We start from the raw sequence: 22056 nt of genomic DNA on the forward strand, positions 1-22056 counted from the left end.
ATCTTCACTGGACAGACGAGACATAGCTGATTTTGATGACCTTATTCATAAAAAAATCCACAGAATCTTCAGGTTTTGCCTTATAGCTTTATATTTTGATCCGACAACGTTGAAATAGCTGTATATACTAACTAAGAGAGGATAAGCGCGATATCAGAAATTTATATTAATTTCCTGGCAAGACGTTAAGGTAACTGACAAGAGCTGAGCGTAATGTGATGACGCACGTATAAATTGGGTGGGATTTATCTTCTTTTTAGTGTCCTGTATGTGCACAACAATTCCAGTTGTCAACAAAAGGTAGAGTTTCTCGCAATGCAGTGCCCAGTGAAACACTGTGGATTTGCAAAATTAAAGTGAAACAGGGACTTTCGTTTTCTCACTTTCCAACAGAAAACTACTTCTCGGATGGCGGAACAATGAGTTGCACATAGGAAGTTACAGGACAGAACAGTTCTTCGAGACTTTGTGGAGAGACGCAAAGTTCCGATAATGTGAGCACAATTTATACAGCCTCCCGAAAGTCTCGCGTCTCGCGCGTACGACTGCTAACGCGCGCGAACAGGGAGGAGCTAGGAGTCCGTTCGTCATATTTGAAGTCGGTCTACTGAGCTCATGAAACCTCTTCCTTATAAGCAAGCGTTCCTACATTGAACGTACTCACATGAAATACGGATACCTATTAAGATGGAAAAAAGAGAGGATCTTCATCCTCTCTTGGGTATGTCCAGAAATGCACGCTAATGAGATGCATGAATTGTATGATAGACATCACAAAGTGTCCCCTACCCTAAATTCTTACTAAGACACAAATAATTCTGTCAAAAATGAAGTCATATGAAAATGACAAAAAGGTCTGTCTAATATAAAGTACCCAAAATCAGGGTTAGGTGCATTTCTGGTTTCCTCTCCGAGAACGTGAGATGTGTTTGATACATTTGGACTTGAGACAGCAAAATCAAAAGCGCTTAACTTTTCAATGTTTTAGCTCTCTGTCTCACAGCCAATTTTTTCGACATTCCTCTTTCGAGCTGTAAAAAACTCTATCAATTCCCTTATGTTTGAAAGAACGCTTCGTTTTACTTTCTTCCCAAATGAACACACAAGTATTCATCAAGTCATCTAAGACTTATTTTTATTGCAACTGTTGCAGTTGAATCCGTCGTAGTCGTATATTACACAATTATTCTTTGAATTCATATCGATGTGTGTCATCGCGATTATAATTAATGCCTTCTAGACATCAACTGGAGCCCACATCATCAAAATTCTAAACTAATTAAACGAAACAATTCAATTAAATCCCAAAAGCTGTTCTATTTACATATCAAACAACGCTGGCTTTTTGTACAATTCATTGTCTTTGCATAGTTCTTTCTCTTGCGACAAAGTGATAAGTCATTATGAAGTTTAGTCCTGGCATGTGCCTATATACATAGCGACACTACAAGGAAAGTATAGTTTAGTTGACACAGAAATCAATACAAATCTGATACGAGTTAGAAGTCTACTTGTTTTAACATAACTAATCAGCGACTATTTGAACTCGTTTATGCTACCTTTTTATAAAATCTGAAGAAACTGACTGAGAAACAAAGCGGAAGAAAGGAGCAATTCTGGTAATTTTTGCTATGTGCATTTATAATGTGATTAAACTGAGTGATATGTGTACAAGCCTCTATTTAATAAACCTCTATATAAAAAAATTCCTCGGTAAAACGAACGATATTCTTCAGCCCGGCCTTTGAAAAGGTATGGAACAGAACCTTGATACAGTCAACTCTCGCCCTGCGGACACCTCGCTATTACAGAAACCCCGATAATACGGACAGTAGCTAAATCCCCGGCAAAAATAAATTACAGACGTTTGAATGAAATAAATGCCCACTATTACGGACTCTTGCTATAAAGCCGTGACAATAACTCCCAGTCCAGAGGGTGTCGGCAATAAAGGGAGGTGACTGTATAACGAACCCTCTATATAATGAGGAAATCGAGGCTCCACTAGATAGAAAGATGGTTCACGCATAGCCAATCAAACTACGAAAATATATTAGTATTGGGCAAATGGTGATGTTATTAATAACTGAACTATAAAGAGGTCCAAGCTTTCTATGAACTAATAGCATAAACCACAAACGTTCTATCGCGAATGCTCTAATCTGATTGGCTGTCCTAAGTAGTTTCTATTGTGTGATAAATAAATTTCAAATTAAATAAAATTCATAACTCAAACTTTTCTTTTGATTTGATTAGCATGATTATATGAAGTTAATGCACGTTGCTCGTCCAAGGAGAGATCTTATCAGGCGATGGGGCGCGAAAATACCCCATGGGTAGCAATTGTCTCCCCTCGGCCGACAAAACACCGTCGCATTTAATTTCTAATTAATAATTATTAAAAAACAGGTTGCTTTTATTGAACGATTGACTCTCGGTACATTTATTCATGTTTATCAATTCAACCTTTCCCCGTAAAATGTCAAATTGCCGAGTTTCAAATTTGAAATGGCAGTTTCAGAAGCTATTCTACCTTAGAGCTATTAGTCTTAATGTTGTTCCTTGAAAAAATTATATATTTCTGCGAGGCAAATATCATCCGAGATTTCCTTGACAGAAACACTTTAATCAGTCAGTAAAGATTCAACCAATCAGATTCCAGCATACAGTTTTCGCAATAGACGTTGATTGTTTATTAAATAAAACTAGCGAGTAACCACCCCCTAAGAAATCCCTAGCCCAAAAAAAAACCAGAAATTAGTTCAACAGCGCTCTGATTCCAACCCGTGAAACATTGATAAGTTTAAACTGATATCTCAGCAACGTGAAGATTTGTGCGGACAACCTTTCACAGAAACGTTGTGCTGAGGGCAGTCCAATTCATCAACGGTGTCAGGTGTGTACTTTTCACTTGAGGAGTTTGAATCCTGATAGCAAGGGTTGCTGGGATTTTTATCTGCCTTGCCGCCGCTGACCTGTAAGCATCGTGGGATGGTATTTTTTGAACTGCTCCTGCTGTCAGTCCGGCTCCCATCCCGCGGTTTTCCAGGAGGTCCTATATGTAACACCTCACGAAATGACTGCCTGAATGAGCGGTTGAGCGCGTTGTAGATCACGGGGTTATTGGCGTGGTTGGAGACAACCAAGACGAACGATACCATGTCTAACCAATGAGGTATTTCCAAGCCAAGGTGCGTCATGTCTAGAATATTAATCACACTTGCCGGAATGTAACAGATTATGAACACGACTATCACTGTAAACAGTGTGGTAGCAATTTTGATGTCTTCCACGTTCACGGTGGGTTGGCTTCTGCGCAGGTTTCCGATCAATGCTCCGTGCGCTTTAATGATCTTGTAAATCTTCAGATAGCAGAAAAGTATGATGGTAAACGGCGTTACTACGATGAAAGTAGCAAATGCCAACGTGTAAGAAATGCTTCGACCGAACAGGAAATGGCAGACGCATTTGCCGATCTGATACTCATGCGCAGACCAGCCAAAGATTGGCGCGATTGACAACACAAAGGGAATAAACCACGTGACTGCTATAATCTTGAGCGTGTTGCTGGTCGTGTATACTCGATTGTATTTCCCGCCTTGCACGATCTTGAAATACCGGTTGACACTGATAGCGGACAGTGTGAGCAAGGATGTAGCACCCAACAGAACTGTGAGAAATCCGTTCAGTTTGCACAGAGATTCCCCAAACAACCACTCGCCTTTGTTAATTATGGTCGCTAGCATGAATATTAGATTCGCAGAGGCAAGAATGTCCGCCAACGCAAGGTTGATGAGGAAAAAACTTCCATTTGTACGGCGGGATCGACGCTTTTGCTGCCATAAGACGATAATAACAAGGATATTACCAATGATTCCAAACAGAATGATTAAGGCGATGACTGGAGCCAGCAGGGCAATAGAAACTGTAGACCACTCGTAACCGGGTACAACTGAGTGGGACATTGTATTAGAAATGGCTTGGCTTGTAACCTGAATAATAAAAAACAGATTAATTGAAACATTACTCTCCAATGACATTAAAATGTTTTAAAGGTTTTTAAAAGATCAAACGACTTATAGAAAATAAGACATAGAAAATCCCCCCTATGAATGCTAAACTTGTTTTAAAAACATACAAAACATGTTAACGTTGTTTTGAAACAATGAGATACTCACTGAAATTAAAACTTAGAAAAGATGAACAAGTCATTGTCAAAACTCTTTAGAAAGCCTTCGAATTGTAACTTCGGGCCGACGTCATGCAAAAATAGTGCACTACATCCCTTACCTAACATACGCCTACACTGTCTGAGGATTTTAAACTGACACGTTTCGAAATCTTACGAAATTTTGTGTGTCGTGCACAAAAAGGTTGATCGAAGGTTTAACTTTTGCACGAAACAATTCGTATCGTAGGCTGGTCGTCAGAATGTCGCAAAAAGCAAAGCCGTGCCGACTAAATCGGCCTTAATATGAAGTTCGGTGCAATAAGCTTACTTAGGCAAAACTAAATCATAAACAGGCCAAATGGAGAGGAAGCTATGATCTGTCTACCGGTTATAGATGAAAATATTTGCTAGTAACTTTGACGGTTGTCCGTGATGAGTTGTCATCGTTTTCTGTGAGAGAAAGTTCAGTAAGTACCTACACTTCGTTCCTACAATTATGAGAAACAAGGAAGACTAGTTTTTAGCGGTTCGCCTTTTACTGATTATCCAAGATAAAGGATTCCTTTTGGAAAATCTGGCAACGTACTAATCCTAGCATTTATTAACAAACGAAACGAAAAACTAATTAAAGACAGAAACGCGCAACTGAAACCACAAGTGTCGTAAATGGGTTCGAATACCGTATCATTAATCATTCAGCTAAGAGGCACCAAGTGGAAATTTCACTTACTTCAAACAAAATTCCTTTAACCTGAAGAGGCAATCTACGGGGATTAGAACTTGATACCAATGCAATCGACAAAGGTCCTTAATAAGAACTTATTTCAGTTCAGTCTGAAGAAGCTGGTCTTTCAACTGCGCAACTCTCTCGCCCATCCTATATATACAGAAGGTGGGATGTCCTCGCTCTGGAATTTGCCCATGTTAGGCTGTTTGTAGAAAAGCTGCTTGTTCTTTGTTTTCTTACCGACTTTCCGAATGCCAAACGTAAAATAAAACGTTCCGCCAGGTTAAAATTGTGCAGGCAAACTGATTTGACCTCTAAGGCACAAGTTTTACGCGCTTTAAATAGCTTTAATGGCGTTAAACTTTGCTAATAGGCCAACTGACTTATGTTTGTGATAGAAAACATGATACCACTTAATTTGCATCTCAGTTGGCCAATAAGATATCTCGTAAAAAATTACTTAAGGCGGAAAAGCATGTGACATCATCTACTTCTTGCTAATGAAACACATGACCGCGGAAGTAGATAAAACCGCCGGCTGAAGGTTGGTAATCTTCTTAACGATTTTCAAACACTTTTCTGACAGAAAACTGTACCCCGCTCGAAATTTCTGGAGGCTTCAAGATGTCAGTTTTAATTGAACCGGCTCAATCACATACCAAACAACAAAGCTGCATGCAGATGATTCACAATTCTTGATAACGTAAGAATGTATTTTTGTTTAACGCTTTTTATGAACGTCTCTCCATATCCCGAACCCGGCTCAATAGAATCTATTTTACCGCTGTCGTTCGCTTAACAATTTTTACTGCCAATGGTCAAAAAAGCAGCAAATAGATCGCGATTTTTAAAAAGACCACGATATTCTTTAATTTGTAATATATGTTTCGATGTGACTCGCATCTTCGTCTTTACAAAAAGTATTCGAAAAATAGTTTGAATTAATAACAACCTATTTAAACAAACTGATTATTCTTTTTTTAAATAAAATGGAAAAGGCTGAGGAAGAAAAGATACTGAAATGCAGAAGAATTTAGATCAGCTTAATGAGGCATTTTTTTTTCTTCTTTTTCTTTTTATTTTTTCTTAATGGAGGTCAAAAAAGTTCTCCACTAGTTTTCACCGATAAGCATCAAGGTGTTACCAAAGATTATCAAAAAGCCGCTTAGCTGTGAAAAGATTTGAATTAGAAAGAGCCAGTTATCTATCTTGAAAAGTTAATAACGTTTAGAGAACAAAAGGGATCAACCTTTTACGTGTTCAAAAAAGCCGCCTTTCTATATTTTAACACTTTCTATTAAAAAAACTTTTCTTACAAACTTATTTTCAACTCCAAGATAATGTTTCGCTTCGTTTCGTTTCGTTTCGTTGGAGGCATCCATTTTGTCTTGTGCTCCTTTATTATTGGGTCCGAACATACGTTTCCTTATCGAAGAGATCTCGGTTTCCGAATTTTGGCTCCCAAAGTACTTTCCCCACTAAACAAAGTACAAGCGAGCGCTAAATCCGGGCATGATTGAAGATTTCATCCCACACGTCATCAAGTATTTACCAAGGTCACAAAGAACTGACGTCTTTAATTTTTTTCGTGTTGAGCCACAGTTTTGAAAAACGCAGGTTGAGTTTTAATTTTATAGGAGGAATAGAGAGCTTGTCAGTTGAAAAAGTCGTTTGAGTTGGTCGGGCAAAACGTTTAGTCTTGTTCACTAAATCAACGTCTCTAATATTTGCGGCAACTGAGAGGACCAAGTTTACAACCCTATGTCTTTTGTCAGTGTTTTGTTCTTATTAGTGGCGTTACAAGGAAACATTATCTTCCTTTTTGGCCAGACTGTTAAGTTCTCATTGTCTCAATGATTAGTTTGTTTATGCTTAGTTACATCTTTTGCAACGCAAACTTGAAATGTATAGCCTGTTTTAGTCGATGAAATTTCCGCAGTCAGGGTTAGATTTTCCCTTCATTTCCGACCGATGCAAGCCGTTGTAGACAGGAAAAAAACAATTTTTAATTAAATTCATTTTCCAGAAGATTGAAGACATTAATAATGCTGCAGGAAAATCCTGCTCAATAGCTTTCATTTGAAGGGTGACAACTTCGTGTTTAATCTAGAACCACCTGGTATCGTACACAATAACAGTACTAAAGAAGAGTACGGCGCAATAGCTTCCATTTGCCGAACTATGATGGTCACACTTAAGGATTTCCTTCATCCACAATTGTACCTTGTACATCAAAATAAACAGCATCACAAGAAAGTACTCCTCAGTCGCTTTCATTTGAATGGTCACATTTTGGGATTTCATCTACAGACTCAAAAGTTAGAAACACCCTGTACAGCATAATAAACAGCACCACAGGAAAGTACTGCTCAGTAGCTTTCATTTGAATGGTCACATTTTGGGATTTCATCTACAGACCCGAAAGTTAGAACCACCTTGTACCTTGTACAGCATAATAAACAGCACCACAGGAAAGTACTGCTCAATAGTTTTCATTTGAATGGTCACACTTTAGGATTTTATCTACAGACTTGAAAGCTAGAACCACCCTGTACTGCATTTGTACTCGTCTGCACAATAACAGTACTGCTCAGTAGCTTTCATTTGAATGGCCACACTTGAGGATTTCCGATCCACAGACTCCAACGTTGGAATCACGTCGTATAACAGAGCCACAGGAAAGGGTTGTTCAGTAGCTTTTCAATTTGAAATGACCGTGATACACAAGAGTTATTTTATCCATTCGCTAAAAACTGGAACCATACCATGAATCTCTTAGCTTTTTTAATGACAAACTAATCTCTTGGAGTCGCTCCATGCAAATCTATCGTAGTTGAAGATCACGGTATCGAGCAGAAAAATCAGCTGTTATGTTCGGAATAGTGAAAGCCTGTTTTATCACGAATTCCGCCAATCCTGCAAATCAACTCAGTGGAACTCGAGGTACACCACACAAGCAACAATAAATCAATGATGATCAAATCTTACCATCGGTATTGAAAATTGTGGTTTGCAAGCAGTCAGCAGCACTAAATCACACATTAACAAGTTCTTACAAAGCCTTACCTATTTTGCGCTTATTACAGCGGTACTTTCTGTCCAATCTTTACTCGACACAGATATAAATCAACTCTTTCGCGATTTCGAACGGGATCTCAATGCTCTCTGCTAGTACTCCACCGTATAAGGTTCGGTTTTGATAATACGCCTAGGGGCCGATACTGTTATATACAGACCTCCTGGCAGGTCTCAGATAAGTCCCAATAAATGACTGAAATGGAAAGATTTGGCAAGGTATCGATTTCATGCTCCACCTAAGACGTTAAGCCTGCCGGATTATCCCCCGCCTTAATTTGGAATAAAACCTATAAAAACAAAGAAGATATGTATTCTGCGGTAGGATTTACAAACGTAAAATTGTTTTGAATGTCGTATTTTTTTTTCTAGACGCTTTTACTAGCACGTACTTGCGGACAGCTTTGTTTAAATGCGGGCAGAGGATGTTTAACTTTGTGGTACAGCAACTACGTCTGCAGTTACTTTACCCACTACCAGTAAATATAATGGCGATATAAAAGTCTCCTACGCCAGAATATTTGTAACACAAGCTGTAGGAACTTCAAGTATTCCGTTGTAATATAGTTTTTCTCCTTGAAAAGCGATCAGTTTATTTATACCCTTTTCTTTCACGTACCAAGTTGGCTTAAGTTATTTTCTTGTACATTGGAGAGAAGTAAAATGTTGGTCGTCTATGTTTGACGCTTTGGTTTGAAAACGCGCCCTCTATTTCAACCATTCAGTAAAATCTTCCTAAAAGTGCTACATAAGTAAAATTACTTCTCAGAGATGATACTTGAGTATTTTTCCCACCTAACTTGAACAACGTAAAAAAAGTTAATGGACTTGTGGTTTCATCCTTGGAGCATCTATAGGGATCAGCGAAATGATAATTACGTAAATTACTGAGACAACTGTAAAATAACAATGGATCGATCAACCAGAGGTACACACCAACTATTTTTATGCAGTTAATCTCCTTACAGAAAGGATAAGCCTACTTATGCTACGCTGCCGGTGTTGTTCAGATATCAAACTTTTGAGCAGATATCCTGTTACTGTATGTTCCCGTTATCAGGCCCCCGTGCTGTGAAGGTATGGCTGATATTCAAACATTGTTACTTCTGAAGGGGATAACGTGTGTTTATTAATTAAGAGCTCAATATTTTGCAATATGTGGCGGGCTCAAAGACATCTATTTCTTTGAAATTAGGTAGCAGCAACGCGCTTTCAGTTGTCTTACCGATAAATAAGCAAAGAACAAGATTTGCAAACGCAAGCAGAACGCTGACACGAATGCCGCTTTTGTCACTTACACCTCGCATTTCCGCACGAAGAGATCTTCTCTTTAGGTCTGCGAACGTGATAAGCCTCTCGTCCCAAGATCCCTCGCGCGAGCGAAACGTAACTGGATCGACAAATTCGGCTACGGGCATGCGCAACGCCGAGTTAGCTATATCTTAAAACAGGACCAAACAATGAATGGAAATATAGTTGTTTTATTGCGCAGCTATTTCAATTAAAATTGTCGGAAAGCAATTTTATTTAAAAGTTTACCAAAACCTCAGCTGTCGCATAAATAGATCATCCTCAATATACTGCATATGCATGGTGTTACTGATAGCCCGGAAAGTACATTCGAATTACAGAAGATTTACAGCTACTCATACCATCTGTTCTTATCTCGTAGACTTGCCAACGTTAATTAAAACAGCTGTATAAACATTCTCCGGATTGCAAAGAATGATATAAGCTTTATTAGCAGGAAAAAAAAAAAGCTCTAGATGTGAAACAGACTGCAAAGGAAAATTCATGCTAAGTGAATCAGCCATATTTGACAAGGGAACACTGTAATGATCCGTTATATCGAAGGAACAAAGTTAGTAGACGAGCAAAACCATGATATAACCCCGGGGGGGGGGGGGGGTACTCCCTTAAAAGAGGCTAATGGGGATGTGCCGCTGGATGGGGTCGCATTTTCACGACTGGATTGACTAGAATGGGGTTGCATTTTCAATAGAGTTACTAGAATGGGGTCGCACATTTTTCGGATTTTTGGGATAAGAAAATTCTATTAAGTAGGGATTCAAAATGGTCTCGGCTAAAAAGTTCAGAAAATTGTTGTTTATTAAATGTAACAATCACCTCGCATTACATTCCGTTCTTGAAAGTAGATGCATAAATAGAAAGTGACTTAGTTGGGATCGCGAAAATTACATTTTCCCAAAAAGTGACTAAGATGGGGTCTATAACTGGCCACAAAATAGACTATAATGGGGCAGGGGCTCTGAGAGGCCAGCGGCACATACCCAGCAAACCTGAACTCAAGTACCCCCCCCCCCCCCCGGGGATATAACGTACTATGTGAAAATATGGTTCTGTCACCAGCGAGGACTCGAATCTCGGTCTCTTGTATTCAAGGCAGGGGTGACAATCGCTACACTACAGCAAACCCACAGTAGAAGAGGACGAAATAGCACAACTTGATGTGTTTATTGCTAACGCAGTGTACCATCAGAGCTGGTATCATGTTTAACCCTTTAGGCCCCAACAGTGGCCAGAAACTTATTTCTCCCAACAATGCCACTACTCGGCATCAAACATGCAAGTCGTGAGAATAGACGTCATGATCACCAAAGGTGGAATCGGTTTTGATGTTTATGATCCAAGTACACCCAATTAGTACCAGGGGAAAAATTAGGAGAACAGTAAAAGAGAATACACTGTTGATATTGTAAGAAAGCCAAACAGAGATTGCCTGCTTATTCATTTCCCACGGCCTTTTTGTCAAAACAACTATATCGTGTGTAGTATCGCGATACGTATATTTCACTAGCGTGTTTTATCTCGACGAGCCTGCTCTGCGAGCCAAAATTCGAACAAAAGGAGTAAACTACACACCCGACTGAGTGATACTGATCTAAAAAAAGATTTATTCAGCGAAAGTAATTGAATTTAAGTAAGGAAAACTATGAGCAAAACTTGAAAGAGGATGTGCGCCCATACATTCAGTGACAAACTAGTGTTTTTCTGTGTAAATTACCCCCAGACCGGTTTATTTAGTGGACAACTAACTGTACCTGTGTACCGTTGTGCGAATATCGCGGTATTTATTATTCGCACCCTAAGTGATGTTGATAATAAATACCGACATTGCTGATAGTAAAATTATAAAGATGAAGCTTAGGAACAGTCTGCGTAGCTAGCGTTTTCGTATGTTTTGCTGCTAAACAATTGGAACGAGAGCAACAAAATTGAGAGGATGGGGTGGGGAGGGAGAAAAAAGGAAAAAAAAACGATTTCTTACGTCCCCCTCCCCTCCTCCGATTTTTTTCTCGTTCCAACTTTCGCCAGGTCAAAAATGCGCAAAATAAATGGTAGGAAACTCCCGGTAAAGGCCAGGCTAGCTTGCTAATCAGGATTAGTATTATTTTTGGAAGTTGGTTTAATTTATCTTTGAAAATGTGTAGAGAGAATGATGTCTAGGTCTACGTCTGTAATGCTATACTACACTTTAAATTGCGTTGACCATGAAAATTGCGACATCGAAGCGGATACTTTGTGCAGTGTCTGAGTGTCCAACTTGTTGTTAAGTGGACATGTTGATTCGATGCCAAGAATTCAAAACACGAGAGTCAGGAAATAACCAACATTGTGACGGAATTGCATAATCAAATTATGCCTCAGCGCTTTCATTTGGAAATGTACCAGTCAGATTCGAGACAAGAGCTCAATTTTACTGTTAACCCTTATCGGACTGACTTTAAGATCCGGTTACAATCACTCAGACTGGCTTTATTTACAATAGTACTCTTGTACCAAACAGTGGCACCTTTCACCAGCGACGAAATCTTAACTTTTCTTCAAACCCCAACAAGCTATATATCAAATTAAAGCTTAATAAATTGCCTTACCGATTATAGTGATAAAAACGAATTTTGCTGATAAACTGCTTTCAAAATCCAACTGTGGAATAATATTTGTGTAAATAATTGACAAAAATTATAGAAAAACATAAAATAATCAAACGAATTTCTTCCAAAAATTATCTACACAACTCTAAAATGGCAACCAGAGTTGATCACCAGTTCCATCAGCTTAATAAAACAATTATTGGCCAGCTACGCAGGCTATTCACCTGCAATAATCGTGGCAAGAAAAGCTTTCATCTCGTCTATTAAATGTCACGCCACGCAATTCTAAAGCGCGAGTGCTGTGGCAAGCGATCCCTTCGCTGTAAAGATGCGATCGTTTCCCTGGCATATTTATTAGTTTGGTTTGCTACCTCATCTACAAGGTTATCGGGGAAAAGGAGATAAAAGTAGTCAGAGAATGAAGGATTGTCTGGAAGCTGCACGTTCAGTCATCGATCAGCTGTGAAGTCAAACCTTCGCGGGACACGTGCTGTCGTCTTCGCTTTCTTCGTCGCTTTCTTCTTCGCTATCGCTCTCTTGCTCACTCCTGTCATCTTCCTCTCCGCTGCTTTCAGAATCACTCGTGTCTTGATCTTCATCGCTATCCTCTCCGCCAACAACTTCAACTATATTTCCTTCAATTCGTCTACAAACAGAATCCTTGCCGCCATCTTTGTTTATTTTGTTGGCAGGCAAAATATATTTTTATGCTAATTAATTCTATTATTGAATTCGGGTCTTCGGAACTCTGTCGGGTACTTTATTTATGTTCCTTGGTTGGGCCCACAACAATAACCGACAAAGGTCCGAGGTTTGCCGAGCTTAGCCGTCAGTAAAACAATAGTATTCGGAAACCCGGAATATTCCGGGATCCGTCCACGCGGACGTAGACGCGCGTCCGGAATATTCCGGGACCCGCACGACAAGGGTTAAGCAGTTTTTTGTCAAGCGCACTATACAGCTAAGGGTCTTTCGTTTAGAACTCGGGCAATGTAACTAACTTCTATTTTGACCCACTTTTCGATCAGAGTGTCGTTCACTGGTTAAGTTGACACTGAGAAGAGCTTTGTAAAATTGGTTTAAATATATCTTTTATGGGCGTTGGGTGGTAAACATGAATCATTTATAATACAATAGATTATGATTGGCAGACATCGTCTATTTCCCATTGTTCAAGTGTTTTCATGGTTATTTTTAGAGATGCTTTCAAAACAGCTCTAAATCCGTGACTTGAGCCTGTGCAGAACTTCTTGTTTTTCAAACCGTGTACGTGAGTAAACTTTCATGAGTACTTTGAAGTGCTGCACTTGGGAGGGGACCTCTCAGAGTTCATACGAGCAGTGTTGTGCATCCCTACTCTTATAAGACCAAAATATCCCCGGGGAGTCCTCCCTAACCTCGAGTGCGGCCCAATAAGATATGTGTTTCAGAAATTCTTGAATTCGACGTCTTTTTAATTCTGGAATAGGGTCGAGAGTTTCATTAATAAATGTCTTCATGAGATGTTGCAATATTTCACAAACCAATCTGTCCGACATCTGCCCTGGCATCGGCAGCAGGGCAACGTTATCATGTTCATACTGAAACTTTGTCTGTGAACGCCAGTTGAGATTGGAATAATCTTCGACTGCGTCGCGATCCTGTGACTGCATTCAGGGGGAGAATGGGACGTTTTTGTCCATCAAATTAAAATAGAGCGGGAAATGAACGATTGTTGTCTTCATAACCGAGTCAGGGTTTATGAAGCCAGCAGTACCTCTCTGTCGAAATCGGTCGAGTTCCCCCCTGGGCAAAATGTATGATTTTTTTCAAACCAAACCGTGCCCCCCAAAACAATCCAGTTTAAGAGCAAAAATGTATTCCTTTTTTTCCAACTGAGTGGAAACTAAGCATCACATAATTTCCAAACGAAATGGTCAAACCTCCACCCCTCAATTCAGGCCAAACTGGTTTATATAAGGGAGCTTTTAACCTAGTTACCTAGTTACCCCGTTCATACATTCCCTCTCCATCTTCTGCCCCTGGGCGGGCGCTAACCAGATCAAAATCGTTCAACTCAGCAGGCTATCTAGATCGTCGTTCGGATAATCTGTTCCGGCCGGATCTAGAGGATTCGAATCCAGCAGCACTAGTTGAAGGTCAGAGATATTGGTCTTGTTTGTCCGTGTTTAATTTATTTTCCTTAAAATCTGGCAATAGAAAATTAAAAGAACAATAGAATAGAACCAGAAAATTAGCTCATTTTAACTCTCAACACTGTTCCGGTTATGATTCATAAACCCGGGTTTCGCACCCCTTAGCTATTTACAGACATATTCAGTTTACCGCGATCTCCACCTCGCTGCGCTCTAGCACCCACCGTTTTCTTTGAAGCTTTGAAATTGCGACTTCATTTGTGGTTTTTGCAGATTGCAGAGATTTTAAGTGCGTGATTCAGTTTGTAATCACCTGAGTAAGCTACCGTCGGATGTTCTCTGTGGACTGATTCACCCAAACTCAGGACTGCGAACTGTTACGACGCGCGAGCTTACAATGATCTGCTCTCATTGCAACAAAATTACAATCAAATAGCCGCTAGTTTTAATTCACCTGTCGGCGATTTATAATCTTCACACCGCCTATCATCGCATGGTTGATAAAGACGTACCCTTAGTGTTGCGTTAAAAGTTGTTACGTGTAACAACGCGCGGACAATTTTTAACGAAGCAATTTGTTGTGGCCGGAAACAAATTATAAACAAATGACTGAGCTCTCTGATGGGTCTTGAAAAACAGGGCACAGAGACTGACGAAAAATCTGGCGTGGGACGGCAGTATCTACATCCTCGCCGAGCCATGCAAAACGTTGCCGCAACTGATAAAGTTTGAGTTAAAATGGTTGTACGCGCGCTATGTTGCATAAAACTGGATTGTCCCTTGAAACATCACCTTAAGTCGCATTAAAAATCCTCCGTGAAGCCCCTTAACGGTAACAGATAACCTGCATCTTACCAGTTCTCTTTTTCTGCTCACGAGGTTTGATGATTACAGCGTAGCTGATGCTTTTTATCGGATTTTAACAGTCGTCCCAGAGACACTCGTTGCTGACTGTAACTACGGCCAAGTCGATATGAAACACAGTTTTTGAACCAATATCACTTGGATTGACAGGAAAATGTCACTACGAACAGTACACATTTGTAAACTGATTGATTGAAAACTTGTCATTGGCCATGTAAAGGCGTAAGTCAAGGTGATTCTTTGTGATTGATGCCTTCAACCGAACAGTAGCGAAGAAAAATGTCAGTAATTTTCACCTTAAATCATATGACCGAGATAATTAAATTTAGCTCACGGCAATACGAACCTGATAAATACTCTAAAGGTATATCGGTTAGTTGTTTTCTGCAATCAATTCTGTTGTACAGTCAGATCACAAAAATGGTTGTTTTAGCTTTAAAAAAGCTTGCAGTTAAGGGCATTTAATACTGACGTTGTTGCAGTGTACACAATTTTCAGCTCAATAGGATAGAAAAACTTGGTCTCTTCGTTCAAAAATGCAGTTCAAGTGACATTTCCGATCATTTATCACCTGGTAGATATTTGTTGTTTAATTTTGTCTTTTGATATGCATGAGCAATGCTTCATTTTAAGTCAGTTTTAATTCCAAATCACATCTGTCATCATTAAGAATGAAACGATTGCAAACCTACACTGTGGGCTATCGCTTTGATTAAACATAGAGTATACATTATTGATACTTTATCAAATGACTTTTTTTTTGCATAATTTGATCGACATAGAAATATCGAGAAGAAAAAGCACTATTTTTAAAGAAAATTAATTTTTAGAGAAATAAAATATCTCCGTTCTTACTCAAATGCATGCCAATTTTTATATAATTGTCTCCATTGAAAACAGACCCCGGCCAATTCGGCTTGTTAACACAGCAAGTCAAAACACTCAGTTACTGCCGGAACACGGCTTCGGACGTTACTTGACGCTATTTCTTTTTACATTTTTTCATATTTGAACTAACGCCACTGTTTCTAATTAACAGAGCGAAAGGAACTGAGGCTTAAATTAAGTAAGCCCCTTTCATCGTCTTCGGTTTCGCTTCGCGAAGAAAATGTACTCCGCGCGCGCGTTGCTTAGATGAGGTGACTTCTGCCTCTCGAGAAATAATTCGCATTTATGAGCGATATTGATCAGGGTTTTCAAAGAAAAGTCATCCATCAAAAAGCACCATAGCTAATGAATACCCTTAGCATTTCTTCTTCTTCAACTTTTGAAGATAGTTGCGTTTTGACGAAAGATCATTTGATCCACAGTGTAATCGGATTGCATCAGTCATACAAACTACGGTATTCATCTAGTACATTCCATGTCGATATATCAGGTTGTATTAATCTTTGTGCAGATTTGTGCTTGCATGGTGATAAAACTTTACACACCTCTAAAATTGCACAAAAACCAATATTTTCAGCATATGAATCGACTATTGTAATGTATTGTAAAGTTATCACATAAATGAAACCTAACGCTAAAGAGCCTTAATGATTCGTTCTCCGCTGTGAAAACGGCGTCCCCAAGTTATCCCAAGTTATTAATGATTAAAGTCACCAATTTGAGTTCTGTAAGTTTTTAATCTTTTCTAGAAACATTTTGTTATAAAGTCAGTATTCTCCACCTTCTCGACCAAATATGATTAGTCGCTTCGTTTTCATTAAAATACTATCCACGCGATTTTAATTATAATATACACCTTGAGAGTAGAAAGCCTCAATGCGCGGATGACACGTGCCTAGCTTGCAGATCAAATCAAAGGTGGTCTTTTAGTTATATATATTCCAAGCGGAGAGTTTTATGCTCATAACAAGTGTCTCCCCTTGAGAAAGTCTGGTTTTGCTCTACCATTACTGTGAACGATAGTTTGTTTTTTAAGTTATCAAGCCAAAACAGAAAACAAAAACAAAAAATCATTGGAAGTGTCCCCGTCAACCGCTGTGAATGTTTGTATAACAAGAGATTAAGATACGTTAACTGAATCAAACGTTTTCTTGTTTCTCTCTTGAACTTTAAACCGATAAACTATATATAAAAAGGAATCAAGAATGCCATGTGACACATAAAGGCGTTTTTCTTACCTTAAAATACAGTTTTTGTAGCTCAACTGTAAGTATCTCGACTCGCGCTGATCACCACCACAAAACAAACAGAGTCATTTGGAAGTAGGAGCGTTGACCACACACCGCACCAAAATAGATCCCTTACAACGTGTGTTTTCCGTGCACCCTAAAGGTTTTATTAAACGAACAGAGGAATATAACTTCCGGCCCTTGCGCTGGGGTTGGGGATTAATAAAACAAAACAAATTGTTGTTTGTCACGAATACACGATTAGCTCAAATATGGGCCAATTTTTTCACAAGACAAAATCAGAAATTTATGTCGACATATTGATTAAAATTGCATTTATGATCTTTAACAAACAATTTAATGTATGTTTTACATTAAATTTTGGTAAAGACCCTAAATTTAAATCGGAAGTATCAATATTTAGGGAAATTAGTAGTGTTAATGCGTATTGTTTTATTAGTTTTGATTTGCATTATTTTCACTGAATTCGACTTCATTGATTACGAACGCTGTTTAGACAATACTTTTGAATGATTAACTCGTTTTCCCCCCAAATGTCAAAGCAAATGGTTGTCTCTAATTGAAACGCTTTTTGTACCCAATATTTTTGTGATAAATTATTGACAAAAAAGGTTCTTTTATTCGAATGAAATTGCATAACAATGTAGCCGGTGCTCGAATAATGATCGACTCTGATGTCTCCGTCGCGCCATGAAAAAAATCCACTTCATTTATACATGAGGCAGTTTCCAGAAGCCTTATTGCTATGTCTAATGTTTTAAGGTAAGACTTCGAGTTGAAAAAAATTATATGGACAAAACCATGGTAGTTCACTGGGTCAATACTTTGTTATGATTGAGGATATAATACCAATCCTTTGTGAAAGTACAAAACGTTTACGAGATACATACATGTGTGCTCAACTGGAATATCCGAGCATCGAAATAAAGGCGCAGGTTTCGTCGAAAAGGCAGATAACCTTCAATTACGAATTTATATAACAGGAAATAATTTGGGAATCGATGCAAAAAGGATCTGAGGAAGAAATCTAGTCTCTGGGGCCCCAAACTGTATCCTATCTTGGGCTTTAATTGTAATCCGCATGGCCAACCGTCTCACCGAGCCAAGATAGTTAGGGTCGTTTACGCAGATAACGCCGAGTCTCTCGTGGGAACCTATCGGCTGGATGTATTGAGAGAAGGCAGCTGTGTTTACAGTCATATTACTACAAAATTTTTTATATCTTTTGAACACACGTTCAAGCAATTTCAACTGGATTATTTTTAAGGTAGCCCTTTTGAAACGTGTCTGTATTTCAAATGGGAGGGGTTGAACTTCAAGTATATAAAGAATTCGTGATACTAACTATTTGGCATGTACATGGAGAAAAGTATTCGTGATAAAAACAATTAAATATAGCGAGGGTGTGATGCACTGATGAGGTACAGTACAAATACTGATTAACACTGACAATATTTAAGATCAGTCATTGATTCCAAATAAATAATAAATAACAAATGTAACTTGACTCATATCGTGGAAAAGTTCCAAAAATGCCTAGGCAACAAGAAAAACATGTTTAAATTCTCCCTCTTTCTTACTCCGCTGTTTACGTATATGCAACATAGACTCATAATATTCTGCGCATATTTATTGCACAAACGATGTAAATATTGAGAAAGTAATAGTAAGAAACTAGTATTATGAACCTTTAGCTTCCGTTTCTAAGTTCTTAAAAAATGCCGGCAAAATATAAGCTTCAGTTTTCGTCTACAGTTTTTTCTTGTAAACATCACACCGCGTAATTAAACCTTAACTATTACGCTAGGTTAAAAGGTCCGAACAAACTTTTTCAGTTTTTGGTTGAAAGGCCCATGACTATTCTTTAGCCTGCAATACAAACACACTTCAAATTCAAGGGGCAGCGTTTTATGGTACAGTTTTCCCAGCGATTAAAAATGGAAGGTCAGCGACTTTGCCCTCGCAGTATTGGACCGCAATGTCTGAAGGAATTCGAAATTCCTTTGTGCAAAAATTGTAAAACCTAGCTGACCAAAGTTGAAAGTCCTAAACAGCAATCTTTTTAAGCATTTATTGACAACAGAAGCACATTGTTGTTTTGATTGCGACCTCTGCTAACGTACAGCTGAGTTTAACTCTTCACAGAAAGGAAATCAGTTACTGAGTCAACCCTTGAACGAACAGTATTTAAAATAGCATTGAAAAATAAACTCTAACAATCAAATATTAAATAATAAATGATATTGAAACAAGGCTGGGTCAGGGTTTTCCTTCTGCCTCAGGGAGGTTTCAAAGCGGCTTTTTTTTTAATGATTAAATATGTTCTATTATTTTAATTGTTTACTCGATGCATGATCACATCAAGTTATCGCTGCATTAGTCAGAGTTAATCTGACCAATATAACAATGTATTTGTTTTCGGTTCAGTGAATGAATTTTTTCGACTCCTGAGGAGATCTGGTCTCATTCCCAGGCATCGCTGTTTCTAAGACGCGGTGCGCATAGTGTTGTGGGACTGTTGCAGTGATTATTCTTCTTCCCATCAAGCCGCGCGTGCTCATGATAAAAGGCAAAGGCATGGCACCTCGGCTGGGTGAGACAGTGCACGTAGGGTGATCTAAGGTCCTGGATTCTAGCTTGTCTTTTTCATGGCTACGTTCTGGATACGATTCAGACTACTTGCAGCCTCCCTTTTCTCGATCCGTCGAGGGTTAACCAATCCGTTGAGCGCGGGCTACAATAGCCGTTGGAGAAGGGATTGGGCCGGGGCGCGCCTGGTCGCAATCCTCCTCGTCCCAGTTTTTCGCTGCGTGTTAGCACTACACAATGCACAATCTTCTAGAGAGAAACAGACTGCAAGCAGTCTAGTTGATTCGATGAGTGTTTGGAAACCGCATTCCAGATCTTCAGTTTCCAGGCAGATTCTGTGACCATTGAAATAAACTAGGGTCCCGTCCACACCGAGTAATCAGGATAAATTTGAAAACTCAATTTTTTTCCGGTTTAGCCCTCCATCTACACTAAAATGGAGTCTTCGCCCACTGAAAATGAATCTTCTTGAAAATCCTCTCTAGAATGGCTAAATTTGAAACCGGCGCCGGCTTGGTGTTTTGCGTGAACGGCGAAACGGAGGTTTTTGCATATAAACACAGATGTCACAACGGTAAATATAACTGTACGAATGCTCCCCACCGTGATTTAGTGTCTCTGTGGGTGCAGAGAGAGAGAGAGAGAGAGAGAGAGAGAGAGAGAGAGAGAGAGAGAGAGAGAGAGAGAGAGAGAGAGAGAGAGAGAGAGAGAGAGAGAGAGAGAGAGAGAGAGAGAGAGAGAGAGAGAGAGAGAGAGAGAGAGAGAGAGAGAGAGAGAGAGAGAGAGAGAGAGAGAGAGAGAGAGAGAGAGAGAGAGAGAGAGAGAGAGAGAGAGAGAGAGAGAGAGAGAGAGAGAGAGAGAGAGAGAGAGAGAGAGAGAGAGAGAGAGTGTGTACTGTGTTAAAGAGTGTGAACGACAAAGACAATATGAATACGCTATGGTAGACGGAAAATATTTGATTTTTTTAAGACGGGAAAACGCCGTTTTTCAAATTTTATCTGAAATCAGTAGATAGGGTCTGAATAGTCGATTTAAAATGGAAAACATTTCTTCCGATTTCATAAAGAATTAATAAAGAGCTATTTTACACATTTCCGAATCAACGAATAAGGCCTTATTCACACCATTAGGCATTTATTTTAACCAAACCTTTTCGATCGCTGTTATACTTTTGTGGGCTAACTAACAATTAAAATTATTGTGTTATATTGGAAGAAATCATGGCCGCAAAGTCAATTACAGTGGTGCGATATTTGCGTTTTCTGCAAAGTTTGATATTTTACCGTTGCCGTTGTGTGGCAACAAGAATTTTAGTTCGTATCGTAACTTTAAAAGCGTGTTCGAACTACTGAGTGTACTGCCCTGTGACATTGCAGTTTAGACACTGCAGACTCTACGGTTTTTGTGCTGCTGGAGACTATATCCCTTCTCTGCAAGTGCGAAACATTTTTTTTTTCGATCAACTCATATATGGTCAAAAGGATCGCTGCAGGTGTGTGGTCGGTACGCTGGTTCATTTGCGATCTGTCTTAGCCCTTACCTTATTCAATTGGAGTTACTGTAATAGTTGCCCTGTTCATTAACTTGGTCGAACCTAAATGTAGTTCCTCATGTTCCATTAGCCTCTCTCCTTTTTATTTATCTTCAGACTGAGGTTGTTTTTATATGTTTTTCATTTTTTGTGGCATTAATTACTTCCGAACATACTAAACAATCTTAGCTTTTATCTACCAATCTACTTGGATAATCTGCAAAGGTTGACCCATTAGTACAGATGTTTTAACACTGAACATGCGTCAGAGGTCATAACGTACATATCGAACCAGATAAAGATGCCTCAAGGGTGACTTTAAAGCCATTATGAAGGGCTGGCTGACCACGTCAGCCGCTAGGGATTTCTAATCGTACGAAGGATACTGATATTTTCTCAAAAGGTTTTCCCTTATGTGCAAACAATATTACTATAGCGCCCAGTTGGGTGACTACAAGTGCTGTTAGTTTAAAATAATTTACGTGTTTACATAAAATGAGTAAAAATTGACATGACCAGAAAACAACTTTAAAATGATCAATATTGAGAATTGTCCCATCTGGCTAATTCGTCAACAGAATACGTATATCATTTCTTTAATTACAAATACAGTTATCCACGATCTTTAAACTAGACAATACATGTCGCTATATAGTTTTGAACATTACAGAGGAAAAGTTCTCGGAAAACCCACTTTATGAGAAAATTTTGGATTTAGAGAAACAGATGTTAAGATGGGAAACCAGACGTGCCTTGATGACATATATCCTTATTCTGAAAAAGACGTCAAAAGTGTTGTTGAAATTATGAAGTGATATTATATTACGAATTTTTACTTAAATTAAGGTTCTAAGTGAAGTGCTTTGCAGTGTTTAATCAAGGGATGTTATTGTTGGCACTATGGCCTTACTATACGGGAAATTAATCATT

The 22056-nt window shown here is 38.9% G+C and overlaps 1 protein-coding gene across 4 annotated transcripts; it reads right to left on the minus strand.

Moving 5' to 3' along the window:
* Positions 1–1118: 1118 nt before the first annotated feature.
* LOC146475391 (melatonin receptor type 1A-like) lies at positions 1119–21159 on the minus strand. Of its 4 annotated transcripts, none has more exons than XM_085115798.1 (2): positions 21136–21159; positions 1119–3992 (listed from the first exon to the last, which is right to left on the minus strand). In XM_085115798.1, the coding sequence occupies exon 2, from the start codon at positions 3963–3965 to the stop codon at positions 2817–2819; it is 1149 nt and encodes a 382-aa protein (XP_084971924.1). In that variant the 5' UTR covers positions 3966–3992; positions 21136–21159; the 3' UTR covers positions 1119–2816. The 4 variants fall into 4 exon arrangements, with proteins under 4 accessions (XP_084971924.1, XP_084971921.1, XP_084971920.1 ...); XM_085115795.1 differs by lacking the exon at positions 21136–21159 and adding an exon at positions 16995–17141; XM_085115794.1 differs by lacking the exon at positions 21136–21159 and adding an exon at positions 7965–8312.
* Positions 21160–22056: the final 897 nt, after the last annotated feature.

This window comes from Pavona decussata, unplaced genomic scaffold, assembly GCF_977016875.1.
Source record: "Pavona decussata unplaced genomic scaffold, jaPavDecu1.1 SCAFFOLD_84, whole genome shotgun sequence".
Lineage (NCBI taxonomy): Eukaryota > Metazoa > Cnidaria > Anthozoa > Scleractinia > Agariciidae > Pavona > Pavona decussata.

Excerpts from the sequence above, each read along its gene's own strand:
- LOC146475391 (XM_085115798.1), bottom strand. The coding sequence starts at position 3,965 with ATGTCCCACTCAGTTGTACCCGGTTACGAGTGGTCTACAGTTTCTATT.